At 53.3% G+C, this 27,045-nt stretch overlaps 1 protein-coding gene across 1 annotated transcript; it reads right to left on the bottom strand.

Annotated features, from left to right (window-relative positions):
• Window positions 1-89: 89 nt before the first annotated feature.
• Window positions 90-27,045, bottom strand: CACNG1 (calcium voltage-gated channel auxiliary subunit gamma 1). Its single transcript, XM_073660413.1, has 4 exons — window positions 26,674-27,045; window positions 5,720-5,794; window positions 3,483-3,620; window positions 90-480 (listed from the first exon to the last, which is right to left on the bottom strand). The coding sequence occupies exons 1-4, from the start codon at window positions 26,912-26,914 to the stop codon at window positions 254-256; spliced, it is 681 nt and encodes a 226-aa protein (XP_073516514.1). The 5' UTR covers window positions 26,915-27,045; the 3' UTR covers window positions 90-253.

The following is a 27,045-nucleotide window of genomic DNA, read 5'->3' as shown; positions in this document are numbered from 1 at the left end:
TCTGAGGTCATTGCTTATTTCGGGCCCTGTGAGTGGTCACTGGGGGTTGATGGGGGTCCTCCCTGCCGTCTCGGGGGTGACACGCTGCATCCAGCACATAAAACCTTTATATACAGTAAAAAACAGATAAAAGCGGGGGAGGGGAAGGCGAGGTCCTCGGGGGCGCGGGGTTCAGAGCGTCTCTTGCCCCCAGACTCTTCTTCCTTTCCTCCCCTTAATCTCTCCCGTCGTCCTGGGGGATTGTGGGTTCTTCTTACATTTCGGGTTCTGCGTCCATACACGTTTCCCATGGATTCCGGGGCATCCGGGGAAGAGAGATGATGACGAGGGCGATGCCGCAGATGAAGAGCAGCGCGAAGGCCGAGCAGGCGCAGGTGAACGACCAGGAATAGTAGTACTCGATCCACACCGTCTCCTTGCTGTCAATCATCCGGTGCACGGACTGACGGATCACCTCCGCCGAGATGATGATACACAAGCCTGAAAGACATAGAGAAGAATGGTCTGCAGATGTCACCACAGGGGAGAGCAATGGTCTACAGGTGGCACCACAGGGAAGAGCAATGAGCTGCAGGTGTCACCACAGGGGAGAGAAATGGTCTACAGGAGTCACCACAGGGGAGAACAATGAGCAGCAGGTGTCACCTCAGGAGAGAGCAATGAGCTGCAGGTGTCACCACAGGGGAGAGCAATGAGCTGCAGGTGTCACCACAGGGGAGAGCAATGATCTGCAGGTGTCACCACAGGGGAGAGCAATGATCTGCAGGTGTCACCACAGGGGAGAGAAATGGTCTACAGGTGTCATTACAGGGGGGAGCAATGGTCTACAGGAGTCACCACAGGGGAGAACAATGAGCTGCAGGTGGCACCACAGGGGGGAGCAATGAGCTGCAGGTGGCACCACAGGGGAGAGCAATGAGCTGCAGGTGGCACCACAGGGGAGAGAAATGAGCTGCAGGTGGCACCACAGGGGAGAGAAATGAGCTGCAGGTGTCACCACAGGGGAGATCAATGAGCTGCAGGTGGCACCACAGGGGAGAGCAATGAGCTGCATGTGTCACCACAGGGGAGAGCAATGAGCTGCAGGTGTCACCACAGGGGAGAGCAATGGTCTACAGGTGTCACCACAGGGGAGAGATATGGTCTACAGGTGTCACTACAGGGGGAGCAATGGTCTGCAGGTGTCACCACAGGGGAGAGCAATGAGCTGCAGGTGTCAACACAGGGGAGAGCAATGAGCTGCAGGTGTCACCACAGGGGAGAGAAATGGTCTACAGGTGTCACCACAGGGGAGAGAAATGGTCTACAGGTGTCACTACAGGGGGAGCAATGGTCTGCAGGTGTCACCTCAGGAGAGAGCAATGGTCTGTAGGTGTCACTACAGGGGAGAGAAATGGTCTGCAGGTGTCAACTTAGGGGAGAGCAATGGTCTGTAGGTGTCACTACAGGGGGAGCAATGGTCTGCAGGTGTCACCACAGGGGAGAGCAATGAGCTGCAGGTGTCACCACAGGGGAGAGAAATGGTCTACAGGTGTCACCACAGGGGAGAGAAGTGGTCTACAGGTGTCACTACAGGGGGAGCAATGGTCTGCAGGTGTCACCACAGGGGAGAGAAATGGTCTACAGGTGTCACCACAGGGGAGAGAAATGGTCTGCAGGTGTCACTACAGGGGGAGCAATGGTCTGCAGGTGTCACCACAGGGGAGAGAAATGGTCTACAGGTGTCACCACAGGGGAGAGAAATGGTCTACAGGTGTCACTACAGGGGGAGCAATGGTCTGCAGGTGTCACCACAGGGGAGAGAAGTGGTCTGCAGGTGTCACCACAGGGGAGAGAAATGGTCTACAGGTGTCACCACAGGGGAGAGAAATGGTCTACAGCAGTCACCACAGGGGAGAACAATGAGCTGCAGGTGTCACCTCAGGAGAGAGCAATGGTCTGTAGGTGTCACTACAGGGGGGAGAAATGGTCTGCAGCAGTCACCACAGGGGAGAACAATGAGCTGCAGGTGTCACCTCAGGAGAGAGCAATGGTCTGCAGGTGTCAACACAGGGGAGAGCAATGAGCTGCAGGTGTCACCACAGGGGAGAGAAATGGTCTACAGGTGTCACCACAGGGGAGAGAAATGGTCTACAGGTGTCACTACAGGGGGAGCAATGGTCTGCAGGTGTCACCTCAGGAGAGAGCAATGGTCTGTAGGTGTCACTACAGGGGAGAGAAATGGTCTGCAGGTGTCAACTTAGGGGAGAGCAATGGTCTGTAGGTGTCACCTCAGGAGAGAGCAATGGTCTGTAGGTGTCACTACAGGGGAGAGAAATGGTCTGCAGGTGTCAACTTAGGGGAGAGCAATGGTCTGTAGGTGTCACTACAGGGGGAGCAATGGTCTGCAGGTGTCACCACAGGGGAGAGCAATGAGCTGCAGGTGTCACCACAGGGGAGAGAAATGGTCTACAGGTGTCACCACAGGGGAGAGAAGTGGTCTACAGGTGTCACTACAGGGGGAGCAATGGTCTGCAGGTGTCACCACAGGGGAGAGAAATGGTCTGCAGGTGTCACTACAGGGGGAGCAATGGTCTGCAGGTGTCACCACAGGGGAGAGAAATGGTCTACAGGTGTCACCACAGGGGAGAGAAATGGTCTACAGGTGTCACTACAGGGGGAGCAATGGTCTGCAGGTGTCACCACAGGGGAGAGAAATGGTCTGCAGGTGTCACCACAGGGGAGAGAAATGGTCTACAGGTGTCACCACAGGGGAGAGAAATGGTCTACAGCAGTCACCACAGGGGAGAACAATGAGCTGCAGGTGTCACCTCAGGAGAGAGCAATGGTCTGTAGGTGTCACTACAGGGGGGAGAAATGGTCTGCAGGTGTCAACTTAGAGGAGAGCAATGGTCTGTAGGTGTCACTACAGGGGGAGCAATGGTCTGCAGGTGTCACCACAGGGGAGAGCAATGAGCTGCAGGTGTCACTACAGGGGGAGCAAGGAGCTGCAGGTGTCACCACAGGGGAGAGCAATGGTCTGCAAGTGTCACCACAGGGGAGAGCAATGGTCTGCAAGTGTCACCACAGGGGAGAGCAATGGTCTGCATGTGTCCCCACAGGGGAGAGCAATGAGCTGCAGGTGTCCCCACAGGGGAGAGCAATGATCTGCATGTATCACTAGAGGGGAGAGTAATGGTCTGCAGGTTTCACCACAAGAGAGAACAATGGGCTGTATGTTTCACCACAGGTGAGAGCGATGGTCTGCATAGAGGTCACAGGAAATAATGATCTGCAGATATATCTATGTATGTCAGGAGGAGCAATGTGTGGTGGCCATGACAGGGTAAGTTTAAAGGGATCCCAACAGCATGTCCCCGCCCCTTTGTCTTGGGCAGTGGGGTCGTCTCCTGCCTTATGTCAGGGGCCGATATAGTCGCCCACCTTCCAGACTACTTGGTGTAGGGTTAGGTGTCCTGTGGGCGGAGCCTCCATGGACGCACCTGAGAACATGTAGAAGAGTCCGGCCGGCTTCAGGAGGTAGTCCAGCTTCTGCTTGAAGGACAGCAGTGTGCAGACTGTGCCGATGGTCATGAAGCCCACCCCGATGATGGCGATGGCGGCTGCCGAGATGCTGTACTCTGCCGAGAGAAGCCCCGCAGGGCGGTCAGCGGAGATCACTGGTGGTCCCCCCTCAAACACAGAAAATAGTCCTGCTCACAGGTGAGGGGTTGTTACAATGTATCAATGTGCTGCAGGTAGGAGGAGAGCTGCTGATGTCTTTGTCTGCACTGATACACTGTAACAATTCCTCAGCTGTGTGAGCAGGAATTTATACTTATGGATGTCAGGAAAAATGGTTTCCTGACAGCAAGCGGCGATCCCGAGAGTGACGAGGATGAAGATGTCTAATAGACAGCAGCTGACAGCGGGAATGTGACAGCCGGGAAGTATTGTGCTCGTCCCGGTGTCTGCGAGGCGCTAATCCCTCAGTGCCCGGCGGGGATTACTGTCCTCAGCGCAGATAATGCCATCCGTCAGCGAGGACGCTCCTGACCCACGGGGGGCACTGGGGGTGACCGGCACTGGGGGAGACTGCCACTGTTACCTGCCGCCGCCCCTGGCTGCCTCCTGCACCTGCCCCCTGCTGCCTCCTGCACCTGCCCCGGCCCCCTGCTGCCTCCTGCACCTGCCCCGTCCCCTGCTGCCTCCTGCACCTGCCCCCTGCTGCCTCCTGCTGCCTCCTGCACCTGCCCCGTCCCCTGCTGCCTCCTGCACCTGCCCCCTGCTGCCTCCTGCTGCCTCCTGCACCTGCCCAATGCTGCCTCCTGCACCTGCCCAATGCTGCCTCCTGCACCTGCCCCCTGCTGCCTCCTGCACCTGCCCCGGCCCCTGCTGCCTCCTGCACCTGCCCCGGCCCCCTGCTGCCTCCTGCACCTGCCTCGGCCCCCTGCTGCCTCCTGCACCTGCCCCGGCCTCCTGCACCTGCCCCCTGCTGCCTCCTGCACCTGCCCCGGCCCCCTGCTGCCTCCTGCACCGGCCCCCTGCTGCCTTCTGCACCTGCCCCCTGCTGCCCCCTGTCCTTGCCCCGGCCCCCTGCTGCCTCCTGCACCTGCCCCGGCCCCCTGCTGCCTCCTGCACCTGCCCCCTGCTGCCCCCTGTCCTTGTCCCGGCCCCCTGCTGCCTTCTGCACCTGCCCCGGCCCCCTGCTGCCCCCTGTCCTTGCCCCGGCCCCCTGCTGCCTCCTGCACCTGCCCCGGCCCCCTGCTGCCTCCTGCACCTGCCCCCTGCTGCCTCCTGCCCCGGCCCCCTGCTGCCTTCTGCACCTGCCCCGGCCCCCTGTCCTTGCCCCGGCCCCCTGCTGCCTCCTGCCCCGGCCCCCTGCTGCCTCCTGCACCTGCCCCGGCCCCCTGCTGCCTCCTGCCCCGGCCCCCTGCTGCCCCCTGTCCTTGCCCCGGCCCCCTGCTGCCTCCTGCCCCGGCCCCCTGCTGCCTCCTGCACCTGCCCCGGCCCCCTGCTGCCTCCTGCACCTGCCCCCTGCTGCCTCCTGCCCCGACACCCTGCTGCCTCCTGCACCTGCCCCCTGCTGCCTCCTGCCCCGGCCCCCTGCTGCCTCCTGCACCTGCCCCGGCCCCCTGCTGCCTCCTGCACCTGCCCCGGCCCCCTGCTGCCTTCTGCACCTGCCCCCTGCTGCCCCCTGTCCTTGCCCCGGCCCCCTGCTGCCTCCTGCACCTGCCCCGGCCCCCTGCTGCCCTCTGCACCTGCCCCCTGCTGCCTTCTGCACCTGCCCCCTGCTGCCTCCTGCACCTGCCCCGGCCCCCTGCTGCCCTCTGCACCTGCCCCCTGCTGCCTTCTGCACCTGCCCCCTGCTGCCCCCTGTCCTTGCCCCGGCCCCCTGCTGCCTCCTGCCCCGGCCCCCTGCTGCCCCCTGTCCTTGCCCCGGCACCCTGCTGCCTCCTGCACCTGCCCCCTGCTGCCTCCTGCCCCGGCCCCCTGCTGCCTTCTGCACCTGCCCCCTGCTGCCCCCTGTCCTTGCCCCGGCCCCCTGCTGCCTCCTGCACCTGCCCCGGCCCCCTGCTGCCTCCTGCACCTGCCCCGGCCCCCTGCTGCCCTCTGCACCTGCCCCCTGCTGCCTTCTGCACCTGCCCCCTGCTGCCCCCTGTCCTTGCCCCGGCCCCCTGCTGCCTCCTGCCCCGGCCCCCTGCTGCCCCCTGTCCTTGCCCCGGCCCCGCACACTTACCTTTCTGGGTGGTGACCTCTAGGATTTCGGCGTTTTCTCCGGAGGTGAAGTGTTTGAAGTAGGAGCAGTTCACATCTGGAAGAGAAATCTGCAGGTGATTATCACAGACATGTAGACCAGACTGCTGATAAAAAGCATGCCCCCCACAGGTGACAGGTGAGTACTGCAGCCCGCACAGTGCCCCCCATAGGTGACAGGTGAGTACTGCAGCCTGCACAGTGCCCCCCATAGGTGACAGGTGAGTACTGCAGCCTGCACAGTGCCCCCCATAGGTGACAGGTGAGTACTGCAGCCTGCACAGTGCCCCCCATAGGTGACAGGTGAGTACTGCAGCCTGCACAGTGCCCCCCATAGGTGACAGGTGAGTACTGCAGCCTGCACAGTGCCCCCCATAGGTGACAGGTGAGTACTGCAGCCTGCACAGTGCCCCCCCATAGGTGACAGGTGAGTACTGCAGCCTGCACAGTGCCCCCCATAGGTGACAGGTGAGTACTGCAGCCGGCACAGTGCCCCCCATAGGTGACAGGTGAGTACTGCAGCCGGCACAGTGCCCCCCATAGGTGACAGGTGAGTACTGCAGCCGGCACAGTGCCCCCCATAGGTGACAGGTGAGTACTGCAGCCGGCACAGTGCCCCCCATAGGTGACAGGTGAGTACTGCAGCCGGCACAGTGCCCCCCATAGGTGACAGGTGAGTACTGCAGATGGCACAGCGCCCCCAGAGGTTACAGGTAAGTACTGCAGATGGCACAGCACCCCCAGAGGTTACAGGTGAGTACTGCAGCTGGCACAGCACCCCCAGAGGTGACAGGCAGGTACTGCAGCTGGCACTATACCCCCAGAGGTTACAGATAAGTACTGCAGCTGGCACAGCACCCCCAGAGGTGAGAGGCAGGTACTGCAGCTGGCACAGCGCCCCCAGAGGTGACAGGCAGGTACTCCAGGCGGCACAGCGCCCCCAGTGGTTACAGGTAAGTACTGCAGCTGGCACAGCGCCCCTAGAGGTTACAGGTAAGTACTGCAGCTGGCACAGCACCACCAGAGGTGACAGGCTGGTACTGCAGCTGGCACAGCGCCACCAAAGGTGACAGGCAGGTACTGCAGCTGGCACAGCGCCACCAGAGGTGACAGGCAGGTACTGCAGCTGGCACAGCACCACCAGAGGTGAAAGGCAGGTACTGCAGCTGGCACAGCGCCACCAGAGGTGACAGGCAGGTACTGCAGCTGGCACAGCACCACCAGAGGTGAAAGGCAGGTACTGCAGCTGGCACAGCGCCCCCAGAGGTGACAGGTAGGTACTGCAGCTGGCACAGCGCCCCCAAAGGTGACAGGCAGGTACTGCAGCTGGCACAGCGCCCCCAAAGGTGACAGGCAGGTACTGCAGCTGGCACAGCGCCCCCAAAGGTGACAGGCAGGTACTGCAGCTGGCACAGCGCCCCCAGAGGTGACAGGCAGGTACTGCAGCTGGCACAGCGCCCCCAGAGGTGACAAGCAGGTACTGCAGCTGGCACAGCGCCCCCAGAGGTGACAGGCAGGTACTGCAGCTGGCACAGCGCCCCCAAAGGTGACAGGCAGGTACTGCAGCTGGCACAGCACCACCAGAGGTGACAGGCAGGTACTGCAGCTGGCACAGCACCACCAGAGGTGACAGGCAGGTACTGCAGCTGGCACAGCGCCCCCAGAGGTGACAGGCAGGTACTGCAGCTGGCACAGCACCCCCAGAGGTTACAGGTAAGTACTGCAGCTGGCACAGCGACCTCAGAGGTGACAGGCTGGTACTGCAGCTGGCACAGCACCCCCAAAGGTGACAGGCAGGTACTCCAGGTGGCACAGCGCCCCCAGTGGTTACAGGTAAGTACTGCAGCTGGCACAGCGCTCCTAGAGGTTACAGGTAAGTACTGCAGCTGGCACAGCACCACCAGAGGTGACAGGCTGGTACTGCAGCTGGCACAGCGCCACCAGAGGTGACAGGCAGGTACTGCAGCTGGCACAGCACCACCAGAGGTGACAGGCAGGTACTGCAGCTGGCACAGCACCCCCAGAGGTGACAGGCTGGTACTGCAGCTGGCACAGCACCACCAGAGGTGACAGGCAGATGCTGCAGCTGGCACAGCACCCCCAGAGGTGACAGGCTGGTACTGCAGCTGGCACAGCGCCCCTAGAGGTTACAGGTAAGTACTGCAGCTGGCACAGCGCCCCCAGTGGTGACAGGCAGGTACTGCAGCTGGCACAGCACCCCAAGTGGTGACAGGCAGGTACTGCAGCTGGCACTACGCCCCCAGAGGTGACAGGCAGGTACTGCAGCTGGCACAGTGCCCCCAGAGGTGACAGGCAGGTACTGCAGCTGGCACTACGCCCCCAGAGGTGACAGGCAGGTACTGCAGCTGGCACAGTGCCCCCAGAGGTGACAGGCAGGTACTGCAGCTGGCACTACGCCCTTCCCTTGTGAACGTTGCTGTTTCTCCTGATACCTTACTGTTGCTTTCCCCGAGGATTTTTCATACAATTTTCCGTTTCTTGGGCCGCTATAGTCGAGCGCTGATGACCCCGAGCACAATGGCCACTGCCTGCGTGTCGTCTGTGTATTACTGGGGGGCAGCGCAGACCGTCACTCTCACCGCTCCCAGCAGCTGCCACATCCCAGCACATTTCCTGCAGGTTTTCTGCCTCATTACTGCGATTCCCGGACTGCGGCCGCAGAAAGCCGGAGCTGTCACCTCGCATCACGCCGCCCTGCGCTGACAGCGCCGCCGCCGCGCCGCATCTATAGCTTTCATAAAGGGGCAGCGAGAAACGAGAGAGAGGCGGCTTCACCTGCACGGAAGACCCCCGTCCATCTGCGGGAAAACATACAAATGGGCGGGGCCTCTGCGGGGAGGGTTCTGCCCCCCAGCGGTGTGAGCAGCAGTGGTCTCCTCTCGCTCTGGGACCCCCACTGCAGCGGTCGCTGACCCCTCACATTCCGCCGCCTCCAGATTTCTCCCTAATCCCATTAGCTAAAATCCGGGTTGATTAGCAGAATATCATCTTCCACTCACCGCTGTCATGGGTGGGAATGCAGCTGCCGGGGGAGGGGCGGGATGGTGGGGGGGATCTCTTCCATAGACGGATGGATATGCATTAACATTTCTGGGGGCCCTTCACCATTAAAGGGGCTTCTGGACCCCGCAGGCAATAAAGCTGCGCCCCCGGTGGCAGATCAGGTGTATTACACTGTATTTTTTCTGAGCACCACGTTTAGTATAGCAGCCGCGTATCAGAATAAATCCGCCAAACTCACCGGACAGATTGCGACATTTTGGGTTTTACCAGACCTCACACAAGGTGTATTTATATCTGGTGTGTAATGAGTGGGGGGATGGGGTGGTGGGGACCCCCGTTCTGTGCCCCCGTCTGCCGCTGTCAGTCAGAGGTGTGGACAGCTGGCTGTTTATGAGCGGCCATCGCGTGCTGCAGGACGCTCCTTCTGTTTTATGTGAGCGGATTATTATTAGAGTGGACGCCATTTGCTGCAATAAATTCTGCTCCACATGGGGGGGGGTCCGGCAGCTGCAGATCAGCGAGACCCCAGGGTGCATTGTGATGAGGGCAGAGAAGGGTATGGGGTCTCTCTCTAACTGGGGAACATAGCATTTGAGGGTTATTCTGCTCCGTCCGTTTCTGAGATGTTGGTGGTTGTGATCCCGGCAGAGGAGCAGATGCTCAGGTCCAAAGAGGAGACCACCCAAAATACACCAGGGGGGGGCCGGAGGGGCTCAAGGTATGAGCACATGTCGAAGTCACCTATACGGGGGCTGCACAGCGTAAGCGATCCCATACAGACTGGCAGGTGCCACCCAGAGTCGGAGAGGTGGGCACGACATCTCCTGTTACAGGGTTAATGAGCGAAGCGGTCCACAGCATCCGAGCAAAGGGGAATTTTCAGGACCATGAATAATGTAAATTCAAGGGCGACCCTCACCCTATGTGGCCCCAAACATAGACAGAACTTCAATTCTCTCCTGAAATACTCTGTGCTGCTGGGGACACGTCTGCTTCCACTATGTAGGGCTCAAAATAATCTACATCAGGAAAATCTCATTCCTTTCCCCCAAGGAAAATTTATTACATTGTGCTGCTGAAAATCTAATATTGTCGGAAGTAGACAGTCACCACTAGGGGGAGTGTCCTGTCTACAGAAAAACATAATAAGATCCTGCCTGCAGTCACCACTAGGGGGAGCTCCCTGTGTACAGAGATACAGGATAAGATCCTGTCTGTTGCCACCACTAGGGGGAGCTCCCTGTATACAGAGATACAGGATAAGATCCTGTCTGCAGCCACCACTAGGGGGAGCTCCCTGTATACAGAGATACATGATAAGATTCTGTGTGCAGCCACCACTAGGGGGAGCTCCCTGTATACAGAGATACATGATAAGATTCTGTCTGCAGTCACCACTAGGGGGAGCTCCCTGTATACATAGATACATGATAAGATCCTGTCTGCAGCCACCACTAGGGGGAGCTCTCTGTATACAGAGATACATGATAAGATTCTGTCTGCAGTCACCACTAGGGGGAGCTCCCTGTATACAGAGATACATGATAAGATTCTGTCTGCAGCATCCACTAGGGGGAGCTCCCTGTATACAGAGATACATGATAAGATTCTGTCTGCAGCCACCACTAGGGGGAGCACCCTGTATACAGAGATACATGATAAGATTCTGTCTGCAGCCACCACTAGGGGGAGCTCCCAGTATACAGAGGCACATGATAAGATTCTGTCTGCAGTCACCACTAGGGGGAGCTCCCTGTATACAGAAATACATGATAAGATCCTGTCTGCAGCCACCACTAGGGGGAGCTCCCTGTATATAGGGATACATGACAAGATTCGGTCTGCAGTCACCACTAGGGGGAGCTCCCTGTATACAGAGATACATGATAAGATTCTGTCTGCAGCATCCACTAGGGGGAGCTCCCTGTATACAGAGATACATGATAAGATTCTGTCTGCAGCCACCACTAGGGGGAGCTCCCAATATACAGAGGCACATGATAAGATTCTGTCTGCAGCCACCACTAGGGGGAGCTCCCTGTATACAGAGATACATGATAAGATTCTGTCTGCAGCCACCACTAGGGGGAGCTCCCTGTATACAGAGATACATGATAAGATTCTGTCTGCAGCCACCACTAGGGGGAGCTCCCAGTATACAGAGGCACATGATAAGATTCTGTCTGCAGTCACCACTAGGGGGAGCTCCCTGTATACAGAGATACATAAGATCCTGTCTGCAGCCACCACTAGGGGGAGCTCCCTGTATATAGGGATACATGACAAGATTCGGTCTGCAGCCACCACTAGGAGGAGCTCCCTGTATACAGAGATACATGATAATATCCTGTCTGCAGCCACCACTAGGGGGAGCTCCCTGTATACAGAGATACATGAAAAGATCCTGCCTGCAGTCACCACTAGGGGGAGCTCCCTGTGTACAGAGATACATGATAAGATTCTGTCTGCAGCCTCCACTAGGGTGAGCTCCCTGTATACAGAGATACATGATAAGATTCTGTCTGTAGCCACCACTAGGGGGAGCTCCCTGTATATAGGGATACATGACAAGATTCGGTCTGCAGCCACCACTAGGGGGAGCTCCCTGTATACAGAGATACATGATAAGATTCTGTCTGCAGCCACCACTAGGGGGAGCTCCCTGTATACAGAGATACATGATAAGATCCTGTCTGCGGCCACCACTAGGGGGAGCTCCCTATATACAGAGATACATGATAAGATTCTGTCTGCAGCCACCACTAGGGGGAGCTCCCTGTATACAGATATACATGATAAGATTCTGTCTGCAGTCACCACTAGGGGGAGCTCCCTGTATACAGAGATACACGATAAGATCCTGTCTGCAGCCACCACTAGGGGGAGCTCCCTGTATACAGAGATACACGATAAGATTCTGTCTGCAGCCACCACTAGGGGGAGCTCCCTGTATACAGAGATACATGATAAGATTCTGTCTACAGCCACCATTAGGGGGAGCTCCCTGTATACAGAGATACATGATAAGATCCTGTCTGCAGTCACCACTAGGGGGAGCTCCCTGTATACAGAGATACATGATAAGATCCTGTCTGCCGTCACCACTAGGGGGAGCTCCCTGTATACAGAGATACATGATAAGATCCTGTCTGCCGCCACCACTAGGGGGAGCTCCCTGTGTACATAGATACATGATAAGATCCTGTCTGCCGCCACCACTAGGGGGAGTTCCCTGTATACAGAGATACATGATACGATTCTGTCTGCAGCCACCACTAGGGGGAGCTCCCTGTATACAGAGATACATGATAAGATCCTGTCTGCAGCCACCACTAGGGGGAGCTCCCTGTATACAGAGATACATGATAAGATCCTGTCTGCAGCCACCACTAGGGGGAGCTCCCTGTATACAGAGATACATGATAAGATTCTGTCTGCAGCCACCACTAGGGGGAGCTCCCTGTATACAGAGATACATGATAAGATTCTGTCTCCAGTCACCACTAGGGGGAGCTCCCTGTATACAGAGATACATGATAAGATCCTGTCTGCAGTCACCACTAAGGGGAGGTCCCTGTATACAGAGATACATGATAAGATCCTGTCTGCAGCCACCACTAGGGGGAGCTCCCTGTATACAGAGATACATGATAAGATTCTGTCAGCAGTCACCACTAGGGGGAGCTCCCTGTATACAGAGATACATGATAAGATTCTGTCAGCAGTCACCACTAGGGGGAGCTCCCTGTATACAGAGATACATGATAAGATCCTGTCTGCAGCCACCACTAGGGGGAGCTCCCTGTATACAGAGATACATGATAAGATCCTGTCTGCAGTCACCACTAGGGGGAGCTCCCTGTATACAGAGATACATGATAAGATCCTGTCTGCAGTCACCACTAGGGGGAGCTCCCTGTATACAGAGATACATGATAAGATCCTGTCTGCAGTCACCACTAGGGGGAGCTCCCTGTATACAGAGATACATGATAAGATCCTGTCTGCAGTCACCACTAGGGGGAGCTCCCTGTATACAGAGATACTGTCACGCAAGGTGTAGGAAAGACTTAGTGCAGCACAAAGGGAAAGGGAGCCCAGATTCTAGGGAAAGGTGAGAGTGGAGACCTCCTAGTCTGGTCTAGTACCACCCTGTCTCCACCAACGTCCGTATATTGGTTCTTCACCAATCGCCGCACGTGAACCTCGCCCTGTCTTTCCCTGGCATTTGGCCCAGGCTAGGGAAAGGAGGGGGCAGTGTGGCGCCCCTGAGGGTTCAGTCGCCACAGAGGTACTGCACCTCACCCAGAGGTGTGGTGTCTCCTTCTCTCAGGTAAGGAGGGAGTGCTGCTCGGGACCCCAACACCCATATTCAACACTACACTGCTCCAGGCCGGCTGGAGAGGCAACATGCATGTGCGCAGCTGCTGAGCCCTGTCCCTGGCTTGAGTGGGGGGAACCCAAAGGTAGGGGGAACCAGTAGTGGGTGTGGGTGGAGGAAGCAGTTTAGGGGAGTACCATTGTAAGAGATATATAAAGGGAAGCCATCTTAGGGTGACAGTTCAGTCAGTCAGAGGAGTGAGTGAGGACAGACAGTCTGGGAGCAGAGTCTCTTTAGGAGCTCTGCTCCACAAGTAGGGCCAAGTGATAGAGGTCCAGGAGGGGAGCAGAGAAGTAGGCTCCGCTCTATTGAAGGGATCCCAGGGGTTACGGCGAGTGCAGGACGGCACCCGTACGCCCCGAATCTGTCAGAAGACTGAGGGATCAGGCCGCAAGAAGGGGACCGGCCCCTGGGCCAGCCGTGTTACTTCAAGTCTCGGCTGGGAAAACCGGAGGCTTCTGGCTTTTATAGTTCAGTTGTCAAAGCCGCATTCTAATCTCCGTGAGGGTCAAGCAGGTCCGGGAACTCCAGTTAGACAGGAGGGACTTCAGAGCACCCGAGCGGGATTGAGAGTGGGCAGCGCAGGGCAGGAGGGAGAAGACCCAGCGTGAAGACGGTCTAGCTAGGAACACAAGAAAGCGGGGTTCCGTCAGGTGCTCCTAAACTCCCTGAGGAAGAGCTGAACCCCCGGTCTGGTGAACGCAGCGCGACGTGGGAGGCTGTAAGCTGGACAGTGCACCAGTGGAACGTACATGAGAACTGTGAGTAAAGACTCGGATGACTGCACCGCACTGCCTCCGTCCATTATTTCAGCTGCGCCATCTTTCCCCCTGCACTACAATTCCCAGCACAACTAACAACACCTACACTGCCCTGGAGCTAGCTCTACCTGTGGAGAGCCACACCATCCCTGCTGCAGTAACACCAGCTCCAGAGGACTGCTCCACATGGGTGGCTCACTTTGGCCGCATTCCACAGGTGGCGTCACGAACGTTACAAATCCCCTATAAATAAAACCCCCCCTTTTTGTTGACCGCCCTGGGCCACGGACCGGGCCAGCCACCGTGATATCTCCCCCAGCATCCAGAGGCCCGGCTGCCGAGTACCCCACAGCCCTGGGGGCGCGTCAACTTTGCTTGTCAATCCCCTCTGACCACTAAACACAACAAGGGCGAATAAGCAGGGGAAGATAGCTTAGCTTTTAGTCGACTTCAGAGAGATGAACACCCGTCCTCCTAGCTCCAGAGAGGAAGAAGTACTGCACTTACTCCGAGCCTTCACAAAGGGTAATGATAATGAGTGTCGCCAGCACATCCCTCTAGCAGACAGCAGGTATTTATACACCCAGTCCAGGGTGTTTATTAGCCAGAGGAAGGTAGCCACTGGGTCCTAGAGAGACAGCCTCTAAGAAGGTGTCTGCAATGCCAAACGTAGAGATCTCCTGCAATCAACTGCAGGGTGACTGTCTATCACTTCTGACACCTTTGACAGTACTTCCCCCTCTACGACTGGCCTCCAGACACTCAGGACCGGGTTTCTCAGGAGAAGATGTGTGGAATGAACGAACCAACCTGGGAGCGTTCACCTCTGATGCTGAAACCCACATCCTCTCCTCCAGACCATAACCCTTCCAGTGCACCAAGTATTGTAGAGAACGACGTTGGAGACGAGAATCTACAATCCTCGAAATCTCGAACTCCAGATTACCATCAACCATTACTGGGGGCGGTGGTAGAGGTGAGGGCTCAGGAGGTTCCACATACTTCTTGAGTAAGGACCTGTGGAACATGTTGTGGACCTTAAGGGCCTGAGGAAGCTCAAGACGAAACGCTGCTGGGTTAATGACGGCGGTTATTTTATAGGGACCAATAAACCTAGGTCCCAGCTTCCAATAAGGGACTTTCAATGTTATATTCCTGGTAGACAACCACACAAAGTCATTCACATTCAGGTCCTGGCGAGCGTCTCCTGTCAGCCATACGTTTATACCTGTCTCCCATGATCTTTAGATTACTCAGCACACCCTGCCACACCGAGGAGAGCCACGAAGCAAAACGTTCCTCCTCAGGAACTCCTGAAGCTCCTACCCCACTAAAGGTACCAAACTGTGGATGATAACTGTATGCACTGAAGAACGATGACCTGACAGTGGATTCCTCACGATGATTATTAATGGCAAATTCTGCCAGCGGTAAGTAGGATGCCCAATCCTCCTGATTTTCTGAGACTAAACACCTGAGGTAGGTCTCTAAATTCTGATTGACGCGCTCGGTCTAACCATTCGACTGAGGGTGGCAGGCAGAGGAAAAGGACAGCTGCACCCCCAGTCGAGAACAGAATGTCTTCCAGAACTTGGAAACAACCTGAGTCCCCCGATCAGACACCACATCGGTGGGAACCCTGTGAAGCTCCACGATCTCATTTATGAACATCTGAGCAAGTGTCTTGGCATTGGGAAGTGCAGGTAATGAGACAAAGCGAACCATTTTACTGAACCGATCTACTACCACCAAAACCACCGTATTGCCTGCAGAAACCGGTAGGTCAGTAATGAAATCCATGGACAAGTGTGTCCATGTCCTACTAGGGATAGGTAGCGGAAGAAGAGTACCAGACGGATGGATATGCGAAACCTTAGAACGCGCGCAAATACTACAAGCAGCTACGTGTTCAATCACATCCCGATGCAACCCCGGCCACCAAAAACGACGAGAGAGGAGGTCCGCGGTGGCCTTACCACCTGGATGACCAGCAAGCACAGAGTTATGATGTTCCTTGATTACTTTGCTGCGCACATCAGATGGTACAAATAACCGTCCTGGAGGGCAGGAGGCAGGGGCGTCCCCCTGAGCCTCCAACACCTCACCCTCCAGTGCCGAAATGACCACCCCCTTCTGTAATATCGGGGCAGGGTCCTCATGGTCGCCACCACCAGCGAAGCTCCGGGACAAAGCATCAGCCTTGACATTTTTGACCCCTGGACGAAAAGTGACAACAAAATTGAACCCAGTAAAAAACAGGGACCATCTGGCTTGCCTAGGGGTGAGACCTTTAGCTGACTGGAGATAGGACAGGTTCTTATGATCAGTAATAACAGTAATAGGATGGACAGCCCCCGCCAACCAATGTCGCCATTCCTCCAACGCCAATTTGATTGCCAAAAGTTCCCTATTACCCACGTCATAATTTCTCTCAGCCGAAGATAATTTTTTAGAAAAGAAAGCGCATGGACGCCATTTACCAGAGGACGGACCCTGTGTTTATGAAAAATATACAAAAGGTTTTACAAAGGAGACATTAAAATACAGAATATACAGTTACACAAATAAAATGGGATTAAAGAAGAACTCACTAAAAAGATCGCAGAGACGATTCCGTTTAGCTGGAGGCCTTATCGAACGTGACCCGTGCTATATGAAATATATACTCCTGGCATGAGTACTGACCCATCTTCGGCTTGGTCTTTTATGCCGAAGGGGGAACCTGCCCACACACCCCCTGTGATGACATCATGTGGGCTGGGCTCCAGCCTTCATATTTTTATTAAGTTATCACAGAAGTTAGATATTTTATCACTGGTTGATCGCAAAAGCTTGCAAGTGGCGCCATATTCTTTGTTACGAATTTATTAGAGACTACACATGGCATAGCTGCGGTCTGTTATTCTGGTACTTTTGCACCATAGCTCACCGGAGGGGCTCACAGCTACGGAAAACTATGCATATTGTTCCTTAGCTAACCCTGCCACTAAAAATATGTGTCCCATTATTATCGGAAGTATAGAACTTCCAATATTCCATATTTCATGTCGGTGCCATCGAGAGTGCAGATTTCTGATGGCACCAAATGGAGGATGGAGGATGCCCTCTCTCATGCCCTGGGGGTGAGAGAGAATTCTTTTGAAGCCAGGAACTACATTTTTCTCACCTAGGTGTATATTTATCACAGTCCTGTGCCACTAGAAAATACACTCGTATGTTAATTGGGTTAGTAGCTCCCTTTGTACTAGCATTTGCCTATTAGCCACTTCTCCTGTGTGTGCTAATTTGGATAGCAACAGCTCCTTAGATGGTGAGCTTCTTTGAGAAATGGTATAGAGGAGAGGGAATGAGGAGTTTCAGGGGGAGAGAGAAATTCTTAATATTTTCTATGACAGCTTGTCTCTCAGGGCAGGAAAGATTATACAGTCTGGACTTCAGTATTTTAGCTCCGGGGGTCAGGTTGATAGGACAGTCATATGCACGATGAGGAGGCAAATCCTGACACCCCCTCTCAGAAAAAACGTCCACAAAACCAGACAGAAAAGCAGGTAATATTTCTGTAGATACAGTGGCAAGGGAGATATCTAAACAGTTCTCATGGCTGTAATCTCCCCATTCAATAATCTCCTCGGTTTGCCAATCCACCAACGGATTATGTTTCACCAGCCAGGGGAGAAGGCCCCGGAGCAAGTGATCTCACCCGCCTATCCTGAAGGCATCTATCAAGACCTATGGCCAAAGACATGGCAGGCTCCAAGGACTGAGGGGTTTCATATACTGCCAAGGCATCTTTCAGCCTTTCAGTAAGATCCTCACAAAATTGAGGGCTGAGTCTTTCCATTTGGAATCCGTTTCCCATCTACGGAATTCAGAACTGTACGTCTCCACTGACCGAATCCCCTGCTGAAGGGAACATAGCTTAGACTCAGCCAAAGCGACTCGGTCAGGGTCATCATAGATGAGGGCAAGAGCCCCGAAAAATCCCTCCACAGATTGGAGACAAGCAGAGTCCTGCGGTAAAGAAAACTCCCACGACTGAGGATCTCCCTGCAGTAGAGAGATCACAATATGCTCCTCATTACCGGAGGAGTAAGGACGAAATTTAAAGTACAGTTTGCAGGCCTCCTCGAACACAAAAACTTATCTCTACCACCTGAAAACCTGTCCAGAAGGGCAACCTTGGGTTCAGGCTAGACAGGCCTACCTGCAAAGACCCCCATATTGGTGACCTGTAACCGCTGATGCTGCTTCTGAATCTCACAGTGGAGGTCATTCACCTCCAGAGACAGACTGCGCAGCCGCTCTGTAACTGATCCCATACCAAGGGAGAAAAGAAAAATAAAGTCCATGTCCAAAAAACACACAACCCCCCCCCCCCCCCCCCGAAAGTGTCAGCTTTTGTTTTTTCTTTTCAAAACATGCTCGGCCGGCGATAATGTCGCACAAGGTGTAAGAAAGACTTAGTGCAACACGAAGGGAAGGTGGAAAAGGGGGCCCAGACTCTGGGAAAAGGGCAAGTGGAGACCTCCTAGGCTGACCTTCTATCACCCTGTCTCCACTAATGTCCCTATATTGTTTCCGCACCAATCGCCGCAAAGGAACCTCGCCCTGTCTTTCCCTGGCGTTTGGGCCTGGCTAGGGAAGGGAGAGGATGAGCGCTAGTCGATCCCCACTGACAACTAAAGACAACAAGGGGGAGCAAACAAGGGAAGATAGCTTAGCTTTAGTCGACTTCAGAGAGATGAACACCCGTCCTCTTAGCTCTAGTGGGGAAGAAGTACTGCTCTTGCTCAAGCCTTCACAAGGGGTAATGTGAATATCGCCGGCACCTCTCTCTAGCAAACAGCAGGTATTTATACACGCAGGCCAGGGTGTTAATTAGCAAGAGGAAGGTAGAAACTGGGTCCTAGAGAGACAGCTTTTAAGAAGGTGTCTGTAATGCCAAACTAAGAGATCTCCTGCAAACAACTGCAGGGTGACTGTCACTTCTGACATACCCGTGACAGTGATACTGTGCAGTGTATATATACAGGACAGGAGGGGTGGTACTGTGCAGTGTATATATACAGGACAGGAGGAGTGGTGCTGTGCAGTGTATATATACAGGACAGGAGGAGTGGTACTGTGCAGTGTATATATACAGGACAGGAGGAGTGGTACTGTGCAGTGTATATATAGAGGACAGGGGGAGTGGTACTGTACAGTGTATATATACAGGAGGAGTGGTACTGTGCAGTGTATATATACAGGAGGAGTGGTACTGTGCAGTGTATATATACAGGACAGGAGGAGTGGTACTGTGTAGTGTATATACAGGACAGGAGGAGTGGTACTGTGCAGTGTATATATACAGGAGAAGTGGTACTGTGCAGTGTATATAAACAAGACAGGAGGGGTGGTACTGTGCAGTGTATAGATACAGGACAGGAGGAGTGGTACTGTGCAGTGTATATATACAGGACAGGAGAAGTGGTACTGTGCAGTGTATATATACAGGACAGGAGGAGTGGTACTGTGCAGTGTATATATACAGGAGAAGTGGTACTGTGCAGTGTATATATACAGGACAGGAGGAGTGGTACTGTGCAGTGTATATATACAGGACAGGAGGAGTGGTACTGTGCAGTGTATATATACAGGACAGGAGGAGTGGTACTGTGCAGTGTATATATACAGGAGGAGTGGTGCTGTGCAGTGTATATATACAGGAGGAGTGGTACTGTGCAGTGTATATATACAGGACAGGAGGAGTGGTACTGTGTTGTGTATATATACAGGGCAGGAGAAGTGGTACTGTGCAGTGTATATATACAGGACAGGAGGGGTGGTACTGTGCAGTGTATATATACAGGACAGGAGGAGTGGTACTGTGCAGTGTATATATACAGGACAGGAGGAGTGGTGCTGTGCAGTGTATATATACAGGAGAAGTGGTACTGTGCAGTGTATATAAACAAGACAGGAGGAGTGGTACTGTGCAGTGTATATATACAGGACAGGAGGAGTGATGCTGTGCAGTGTATATATACAGGACAAGAGGAGTGGTACTGTGCAGTGTATATATACAGGAGGAGTGGTACTGTGCAGTGTATATACAGGACAGGAGGAGTGGTACTGTGCAGTGTATATATACAGGACAGGAGGAGTGGTACTGTGCAGTGTATATATACAGGACAGGAGGAGTGGTACTGTGCAGTGTATATATACAGGAGAAGTGGTACTGTGCAGTGTATATAAACAGGACAGGAGGAGTGATACTGTGCAGTGTATATACAGGACAGGAGGAGTGGTACTGTGCAGTGTATATATACAGGAGGAGTGGTGCTGTGCAGTGTATATATACGGGACAGAAGTGGTACTGTGCAGTGTATATATACAGGACTGGAGGAGTGGTACTGTGCAGTGTATATATACAGGACAGGAGGGGTGGTACTGTGCAGTGTATATATACAGGACAGGAGGAGTGGTACTGTGCAGTGTATATATACAGGAGGGGTGGTACTGTGCAGTGTATATATACAGGACAGGAGGAGTGGTACTGTGCAATGTATATATACAGGACAGGAGGAGTGGTACTGTGCAGTGTATATATACAGGAGGAGTGGTACTGTACAGTGTATATATACAGGAGGAGTGGTACTGTGCAGTGTATATATACAGGAGGAGTGGTACTGTGCAGTGTATATATACAGGACAGGAGGAGTGGTACTGTGCAGTGTATATATACAGGACAGGAGGAGTGGTACTGTGCAGTGTATATATACAGGAGTGGCACTGTGCAGTGTATATATACAGGAGGAGTGGTACTGTACAGTGTATATATACAGGAGGAGTGGTACTGTGCAGTGTATATATACAGGACAGGAGGAGTGGTACTGTGCAGTGTATATATACAGGAATGGTACTGTGCAGTGTATATATACAGGAATGGTACTGTGCAGTGTATATATACAGGAGGAGTGGTACTGTGCAGTGTATATATACAGGACAGGAGGAGTGGTACTGTGCAGTGTATATATACAGGACAGGAGGAGTGGTACTGTGCAGTGTATATATACAGGAGGAGTGGTACTGTGCAGTGTATATATACAGGAGGAGTGGTACTGTGCAGTGTATATATACAGGAGGAGTGGTACTGTGCAGTGTATATATACGGGACAGAAGTGGTACTGTGCAGTGTATATATACAGGACTGGAGGAGTGGTACTGTGCAGTGTATATATACAGGACAGGAGGAGTGGTACTGTGCAGTGTATATATACAGGAGGGGTGGTACTGTGCAGTGTATATATACAGGACAGGAGGAGTGGTACTGTGCAATGTATATATACAGGACAGGAGGAGTGGTACTGTGCCGTGTATATATACAGGAGGAGTGGTACTGTACAGTGTATATATACAGGAGGAGTGGTACTGTGCAGTGTATATATACGGGACAGAAGTGGTACTGTGCAGTGTATATATACAGGACAGGAGGAGTGGTACTGTGCAGTGTATATATACAGGACAGGAGGAGTGGTACTGTGCAGTGTATATATACAGGACAGGAGGAGTGGTACTGTGCAGTGTATATATACAGGACAGGAGGAGTGGTACTGTGCAGTGTATATATAAAGGACAGGAGGAGTGGTACTGTGCAGTGTATATATACAGGACAGGAGGAGTGGTGCTGTGCCGTGTATATATACAGGAGGAGTGGTACTGTACAGTGTATATATACAGGAGGATTGGTACTGTGCAGTGTATATATACGGGACAGAAGTGGTACTGTGCAGTGTATATATACAGGACAGGAGGAGTGGTACTGTGCAGTGTATATATACAGGACAGGAGGAGTGGTACTGTGCAGTGTATATATACAGGACAGGAGGAGTGGTACTGTGCAGTGTATATATAAAGGACAGGAGGAGTGGTACTGTGCAGTGTATATATACAGGAGTGGTACTGTGCAGTGTATATATACAGGAGGAGTGGTACTGTACAGTGTATATATACAGGAGGAGTGGTACTGTGCAGTGTATATATACAGGACAGGAGGAGTGGTACTGTGCAGTGTATATATACAGGAATGGTACTGTGCAGTGTATATATACAGGAGGAGTGGTACTGTGCAGTGTATATATACAGGACAGGAGGAGTGGTACTGTGCAGTGTATATATACAGGACAGGAGGAGTGGTACTGTGCAGTATATATATACAGGACAGGAGGAGTGGTGCTGTGCAGTGTATATATACAGGACAGGAGGAGTGGTACTGTGCAGTGTATATATACAGGAGGAGTGGTACTGTGCAGTGTATATACAGGACAGGAGGAGTGGTACTGTGCAGTGTATATATACAGGACAGGAGGAGTGGTACTGTGCAGTGTATATATACAGGACAGGAGGAGTGGTGCTGTGCAGTGTATATATACAGGACAGGAGGAGTGGTACTGTGCAGTGTATATATACAGGACAGGAGGAGTGGTACTGTGCAGTGTATATATACAGGAGAAGTGGTACTGTGCAGTGTATAAAAACAAGACAGGAGGGGTGGTACTGTGCAGTGTATATATACAGGACAGGAGAAGTGGTACTGTGCAGTGTATATATACAGGACAGGTGGAGTGGTACTGTGCAGTGTATATATACAGGAGAAGTGGTACTGTGCAGTGTATATAAACAGGACAGGAGGAGTGATACTGTGCAGTGTATATACAGGACAGGATGAGTGGTACTGTGCAGTGTATATATACAGGAGGAGTGGTACTGTGCAGTGTATATATACAAGAGGAGTGGTACTGTGCAGTGTATATATACAGGAGGAGTGGTACTGTGCAGTGTATATATACGGGACAGAAGTGGTACTGTGCAGTGTATATATACAGGACTGGAGGAGTGGTACTGTGCAGTGTATATATACAGGAGGGGTGGTACTGTGCAGTGTATATATACAGGACAGGAGGAGTGGTACTGTGCAATGTATATATACAGGACAGGAGGAGTGGTTCTGTGCAGTGTATATATACAGGAGGAGTGGTACTGTACAGTGTATATATACAGGAGGAGTGGTACTGTGCAGTGTATATATACAGGAGGAGTGGTACTGTGCAGTGTATATATACGGGACAGAAGTGGTACTGTGCAGTGTATATATACAGGACAGGAGGAGTGGTACTGTGCAGTGTATATATACAGGACAGGAGGAGTGGTACTGTGCAGTGTATATATACAGGACAGGAGGAGTGGTACTGTGCAGTGTATATATACAGGACAGGAGGAGTGGTACTGTGCAGTGTATATATACAAGAGTGGTACTGTGCAGTGTATATATACAGGAGGAGTGGTACTGTACAGTGTATATATACAGGAGGAGTGGTACTGTGCAGTGTATATATACAGGAGGAGTGGTACTGTGCAGTGTATATATACAGGACAGGAGGAGTGGTACTGTGCAGTGTATATATACAGGAATGGTACTGTGCAGTGTATATATACAGGAGGAGTGGTACTGTGCAGTGTATATATACAGGACAGGAGGAGTGGTACTGTGCAGTGTATATATACAGGAGGAGTGGTACTGTACAGTGTATATATACAGGACAGGAGCGGTGGTCCTGTGCAGTGTATATATACAGGAGGAGTGGTACTGTGCAGTGTATATATACAGGAGAAGTGGTACTGTGCAGTGTATATATACAGGACAGGAGCGGTGGTCCTGTGCAGTGTATATATACAGGACAGGAGGAGTGGTACTGTGCAGTGTATATATACAGGAGTGGTACTGTGCAGTGTATATATACTGGAGGAGTGGTACTGTACAGTGTATATATACAGGACAGGAGCGGTGGTCCTGTGCAGTGTCATTCTTTGCCCTCGGTTTCAGTACCCATGTATTATAGCTGGGTTATTATATTTCAGCCGCTCCCGGGTTTCGGCACCCTTCCTTCTGACCAGCGTGGCATGTAAATGGTATTACTGGCATGCTTCTTGGCAGGTGCACGTGAATAATGAGACGTCTCGGCAGCTGTTCGGGGTCTCATTCCAGGAGTCTTTCCCAATTTGTGTTTGGGATTTGGAGTACGTTTATTTCTATGAGGTTTAGTTCTGCGCTTTTCCTGCTCTCGGGGTTCGGGGATGTAACGTGGATGTTGGTATCCGATCACACCTCACCGAACCTGACCAAAGTGCTATCGACCCCTCCCCCATTACTCCTTACAGAAAACTTCTTCAATCAAGTGTTGCGACTTTATAACAGGTTTTATGTTTCTATTTCTCACAATTTTCAAGATCTCTGCTTGCTGTAAGTGAGTGGACACATTGTGATCAATATCCAGAGGCTGCACAGAAATGCTTCCCCACAGCTGAGGGTTGTATCCAATGTAGATGATTATTGTACTAATATATAACCTACACTGATACATTGTAACAAATGATCAGGATAGGAAATGTGCAGAAAAGGGATTTAGAGGGAAGGAGAATACAGGAGAATGTAGGAAAAGGCAGGAGCGGGCAGGGGTGTGCAAGAAAAGGCAGGAGATTACAGGAAAGGGCAGGGGGGGACAAGAAAAGGCAGGAGAGGGCAGGGTAGGGAAAGAAAAGGTAGGAGAGGGCAGGAGAGGGCAAGAAAAGGCAGGAGATTACAGGAAAGGGCAGGGGAGGACAAGAAAAGGCAGGAGAGGGCAGGGGAGGGCAAGAAAAGGCAGGGGAGGGCAAGAAAAGGCAGGAGAGGGCAGGGGAGGGCAAGAAAAGGCAGGAGATTACAGGAAAGGGCAGGGGAGGACAAGAAAAGGCAGGAGAGGGCAGGGGAGGGCAAGAAAAGGCAGGAGAGGGCAGGGGAGGGCAAGAAAAGGCAGGAGAGGGCAGGGGAGGACAAGAAAAGGCAGGAGAGGGCAGGGTAGGGAAAGAAAAGGTAGGAGAGGGCAGGAGAGGGCAAGAAAAGGCAGGAGATTACAGGAAAGGGCAGGGGAGGACAAGAAAAGGCAGGAGAGGGCAGGGGAGGGCAAGAAAAGGCAGGAGAGGGCAGGGGAGGGCAAGAAAAGGCAGGAGAGGGCAGGGGAGGACAAGAAAAGGCAGGAAAGGGCAGGGTAGGCAAGAAAAGGCAGGAGAGGGCAGGGTAGGGCAAAAAAAAGTTAGGAGAGGGCAGGGGAGGGCAAGAAAAGGCAGGAGATTACAGGAAAGGGCAGGGGAGGGCAAGAAAAGGCAGGAGAGGGCAGGGGAGGGCAAGAAAAGGCAGGGGAGGGCAAGAAAAGGCAGGAGAGGGCAGGGGATGGCAAGAAAAGGCAGGAGATTACAGGAAAGGGCAGGGGAGGACAAGAAAAGGCAGGAGAGGGCAGGGTAGGGCAAGAAAAAGCAGGAGAGGGCAGGGGACAGCAAGAAAAGGCAGGGGAAGACAAGAAAAGGCAGGAGAACGCAGGGGAAGACAAGAAAAGGCAGGAGAGGGCGGGGGAGGGCAAGAAAAGGTAGGAGAGGGCAGGGAGGGCAAGAAAAGGCAGGAGATTGCAGGAAAAGGCAGGAGATTGCAGGGGAGGGCAAGAAAAGGCAGGAGATTGCAGGGGAGGGCAAGAAAAGGCAGGAGATTGCAGGGGAGGGCAAGAAAAGGCAGGAGAGGGCAGGAAAGGGCAGGAGATTGCAGGAAAAGGCAGGGGATGACAGGAAAGGGCAGGGGAGGACAAGAAAAGGCAGGAGAGGGCAGGGGACGACAAGAAAAGGCAGGAGAGGGCAGGGGATGGCAAGAAAAAGCAGGAGATTACAGGAAAAGGCAGGGGAAGACATGAAAAGGCAGGAGAGGGCAGGGGAAGGCAAGAAAAGGCAGGAGAAGGCAGGATATTGCAGGAAAAGGCAGGGGATAACAGGAAGAGGCAGGAGAGAGCAGGAAAGGACAGGAGAAGGTAAGAAAGGGCAGAAGATGGCAGGAGAGGGTAGGAGCAGGCAGGAAAGTGCAGGAGATGGCAGGAGAGGGTAAGAAAGGGCAGAAGATTGCAGTAGAGGGCAAGAGAGAACAGGAGATGGCAGACGAGGGTAAGAAGGGACAGGAGATGGCAGGAGAGGATAGGACAGGGCAGGAATGGGCATGAGATGGCAGGAAAGGGCAGAAGAAGGCACGAAATGACAGGAGAGGGCAGGAAAAGGCAGCAGAGGCAGTAGATGGCAGGAAGAGGCAGGAGGTGGCAGGAATGAGCATGAGATGGCAGGACAGGAGATGACAGGAAAGGGCAGGAAAAGACAGGAAAGAGCAGGAGAGGACAAGAGATGGCAGGAAATGGTAGGAGAAGGCAGGATAAGTGTAACTTCACGTCCACAGATGGAGATGTGGATATTGATCATTGAAGGTCCAAGTGCAGAGACCCCCACCAATAAATTAAAGGGGCAGTAGTGCCCAGCTGATCAATGAGACGCAGATAGCGCTCAGAACGCCTCTTCTTTTTAGCGATCAGTGGGGTCTCAGCATCTGGACCAAAGCCGACCAAAAACTTCTGACGTGTCTCTGAGTCACTTTTTACCCCTCAGCTGCGATTATAAGAATGTTCTTTTCCTCTGACAGCAAACAGAGATCCTGAAACTGCTGAAGAGCTGAAAGTTAAGGTTCATTAGAAAGGTGGAGAACGTCTCATTACTCAGTTATGGACTCCAGGGAGATACAGGCAGTGATGGCGCCCCCTATCTCTGGAGTACACATGCTGACCCTCATTGTATGAACGGAGAGTTTCGCAGATTTGGGGCTTCGGTTAGGGACATGGGGGTCAGTGCCACCAGAAATCTGGAGGTTTTATTAGTGGTCCCGCTGCTTACCTCCGGGAAGGCTGAGGGGGCCGCACGGTTTGCTGATCACGTCGTTCCCTTCCACCAATATCTTCTTGGTGCACAAGCGCCACAAGCCGAAGTGCGCCATCTCGCAGAGCTCCTCGTGGTTGTCCACTTTGGGGCTCATGACGGCCCAGTGATCGCTCATGACGGCGGCCAACATCAGCGAGACCCCGATGAGGATGATGCAGAAGGTGATGCGAATCTTTAGGGCTTTCAGTTCCATCATGGTGGCGATTGAGTGGGGTATCGGGGGGTCTTGTTATGAGCTTGTCCTGTCGCCTCCTTAGCTCTGCTGTGTCTGAGGCTGCGGCTGAGATTGGAGAAGGGGCTGGGCCGGACCCCGCAGCTGTTGGGATC

This window comes from Phyllobates terribilis, unplaced genomic scaffold (assembly GCF_046119375.1).
Source record: "Phyllobates terribilis strain yellow unplaced genomic scaffold, ASM4611937v1 Scaffold_25__1_contigs__length_18738178, whole genome shotgun sequence".
Classification (NCBI taxonomy): Eukaryota; Metazoa; Chordata; class Amphibia; order Anura; family Dendrobatidae; genus Phyllobates; species Phyllobates terribilis.
This window is presented reverse-complemented; position numbering and strand designations above follow the sequence as displayed.

Excerpts from the sequence above, each read along its gene's own strand:
- CACNG1 (XM_073660413.1), bottom strand. The coding sequence starts at position 26,914 with ATGATGGAACTGAAAGCCCTAAAGATTCGCATCACCTTCTGCATCATC. Across the intron at positions 5,795-26,673 it reads CCCCCTCAGCCTTCCCGGAG|ATGTGAACTGCTCCTACTTC; the intron begins GTAAGCAGCGGG and ends TTTCTCTTCCAG. Across the intron at positions 3,621-5,719 it reads AGAGGTCACCACCCAGAAAG|AGTACAGCATCTCGGCAGCC; the intron begins GTAAGTGTGCGG and ends TTCTCTCGGCAG.